At 69.4% G+C, this 1,896-nt stretch overlaps 1 protein-coding gene across 1 annotated transcript in view; it reads right to left on the bottom strand.

The window, feature by feature from the left end:
• Positions 1-408: 408 nt before the first annotated feature.
• Positions 409-1,896, bottom strand: part of MNEG_16301 (hypothetical protein) — a gene marked incomplete at both ends in the record, with an annotated part of 2,242 nt that continues 754 nt past the window's right edge. The window contains 3 exons of the mRNA XM_014035229.1: positions 409-569; positions 1,005-1,188; positions 1,614-1,787. Coding sequence (XP_013890683.1) covers positions 409-569; positions 1,005-1,188; positions 1,614-1,787 — 519 coding nt within the window. The remainder of the gene's footprint in view (positions 570-1,004; positions 1,189-1,613; positions 1,788-1,896) is intronic.

Raw genomic sequence — 1,896 nt, forward strand, 5'->3', positions numbered from 1 at the left:
CGGCGGCGGCGGCGGGTTGGGCGGCGGCGGCGGCGGCGGCGGCGCGGGCGGGGACGGGGGCGGCGGGAAGGGCGGGGAGAGGGTGAAGGCGCATGATGGTGTAATCGTCATGTAAGCGTTGTTGGTGTAACTCAGGCCGGTGTCCTTCACAATGATGTTCACTTGGTTGTACGCCTGCGCGGGCGCGGGTGACACCGCGGGCCGGCCGACCGGGCATGGGCATGCGGATGATGAGACGTGCGAAGAGGGACGGGTGACAGCTGGGCGGCGTTGCTGGCTCGTTGGACGTGCCCCGGTGCATGTCCCTTCCGATTTCACCCAAAAAAAACATGATAAGATGATTTCCACCATCTGGGTTGCGAGCGGGTCGCCCTCAACATGCGCGCGGCCCTCACGGGCTCCGAAGGGTCACCCGCCACGCGTCACCGCCGGCCCGCTCACCGTGTAACCGGTGATGCCCGCGGCCAGGCACGTGGTCGAGGGGAAGGTGCAGCTGTACTTGAACGTCGTGGTGACACACACTTCCAGGCCAGAGCTGGGCGCGGTTGGGGGCCTGCCCTGGTAGTCACCTGGGTTCAAAGTTTTTGAGAGGGGGGCAGGGTTTAGCCGGCCGTGCGACTGCGTGTTGCAACATCCTGCAATATGAAGAAAAACCATGAGAGGGGCCTTGCTGTGGTATGTGAGGGGCGATTATGATACCAGGTCGTGTGGAGTGGTGAGGCCGGCTGCTGTCCCCTCCTCGGCGGCCGAGTGCGCCGCAACCAGGCGTGATGCGCGATTAGCGGATGACGCTGCGACGGGGCCGAGCCCCAGCAAACCGGGCCCGCCCCTGGCCCGCCGCCCCCTCCCCCCTGCGCGCGCGCCGCCGCCGCCCGGCTGGCGGGCCCCGCCCGCGGGCCCCCGTTGCCGATCGGCCGTCGCGGCGCCCGCGGGCCCTCACTCCCCAACCGCCCGCCTCCCTATCCCGTGCCGCTGGCGCCCCTGCGGGGCCATGCCCCACCCACTCTGGGTGGTCGTGCAGATGACGTTTCCGACGCTGTATGGGGTCGGCCTGTCCGCGCTCGTGGGGAAGTTGAAGGTGTCTGTAACCGACACGCAGCGAGAGGTGGCGCCGGTGGAGATTCCCCAGGCGTCAATTCCAAACGGCAGGAAGCCGCTGGCAGCCGTGACGCCGCCGCCGAAAGTGATCTGGGGGCGGCGCGGCGCGGCGCGCGGGGAGGGCGGCGGGGGGCGTCCGGGGTGTGTGAGGGGTGGCTGCAGGGATTGGGGTGCGGCGGGGGCCGCGGGCGCCGCGGCGTTCGGACGCGCGCCCGACGCGCGGTGCCAGCTGCGAGGGCTGCTGCAGCAAGGGAAGTGCCCGACGCGCCAGCCGCAGGCGCGGCGCCCAGCCATGCGCAGTCTCCCGACCTGCTCTCCCGTCCGCCGCTTCCCTCTTCCTCCCCCTTCCCTCCCTCCCTGCCTCCCGTCCTCCGGCCCATCCACCCCTTGTACGCATCAACTCTTCCTCCCGCCTCTACTCAAGATTCCCTCCTCAACACCCAAACATGACACTCACTACCCCTCAGCCTCCGTCCCCTTAGTCACAATCGCAACCCCCTCAGTCAGACCCTCACCGACGATATCCTCAGCTCCGACGTTAGCTCGGGGTCGTATGCAAACGGCGGCGAAAAAGTGTAGGTGCACCTCGCCGCCGACCCCGGGGCGTTGAGGTTGGCCGTCGCCGCGCCGCCGTCAAAGATGCAGGCCGCCGACGACACGCGCGCGAGGGACGCACCGTAACCGTTGACCTGGTTTGACCGGGATTGACCGAGGGTTTCGGTGGGTCGGGGGCGGCGGGTGGCGCTGTGAGGCGCGCTTGCGGGCGGGTGCGTGTGGCGCAGGGTCGTCGCAGGTGGG

Source organism: Monoraphidium neglectum (genome assembly GCF_000611645.1).
Source record: "Monoraphidium neglectum strain SAG 48.87 unplaced genomic scaffold scaffold06222, whole genome shotgun sequence".
NCBI classification, from domain to species: Eukaryota; Viridiplantae; Chlorophyta; class Chlorophyceae; order Sphaeropleales; family Selenastraceae; genus Monoraphidium; species Monoraphidium neglectum.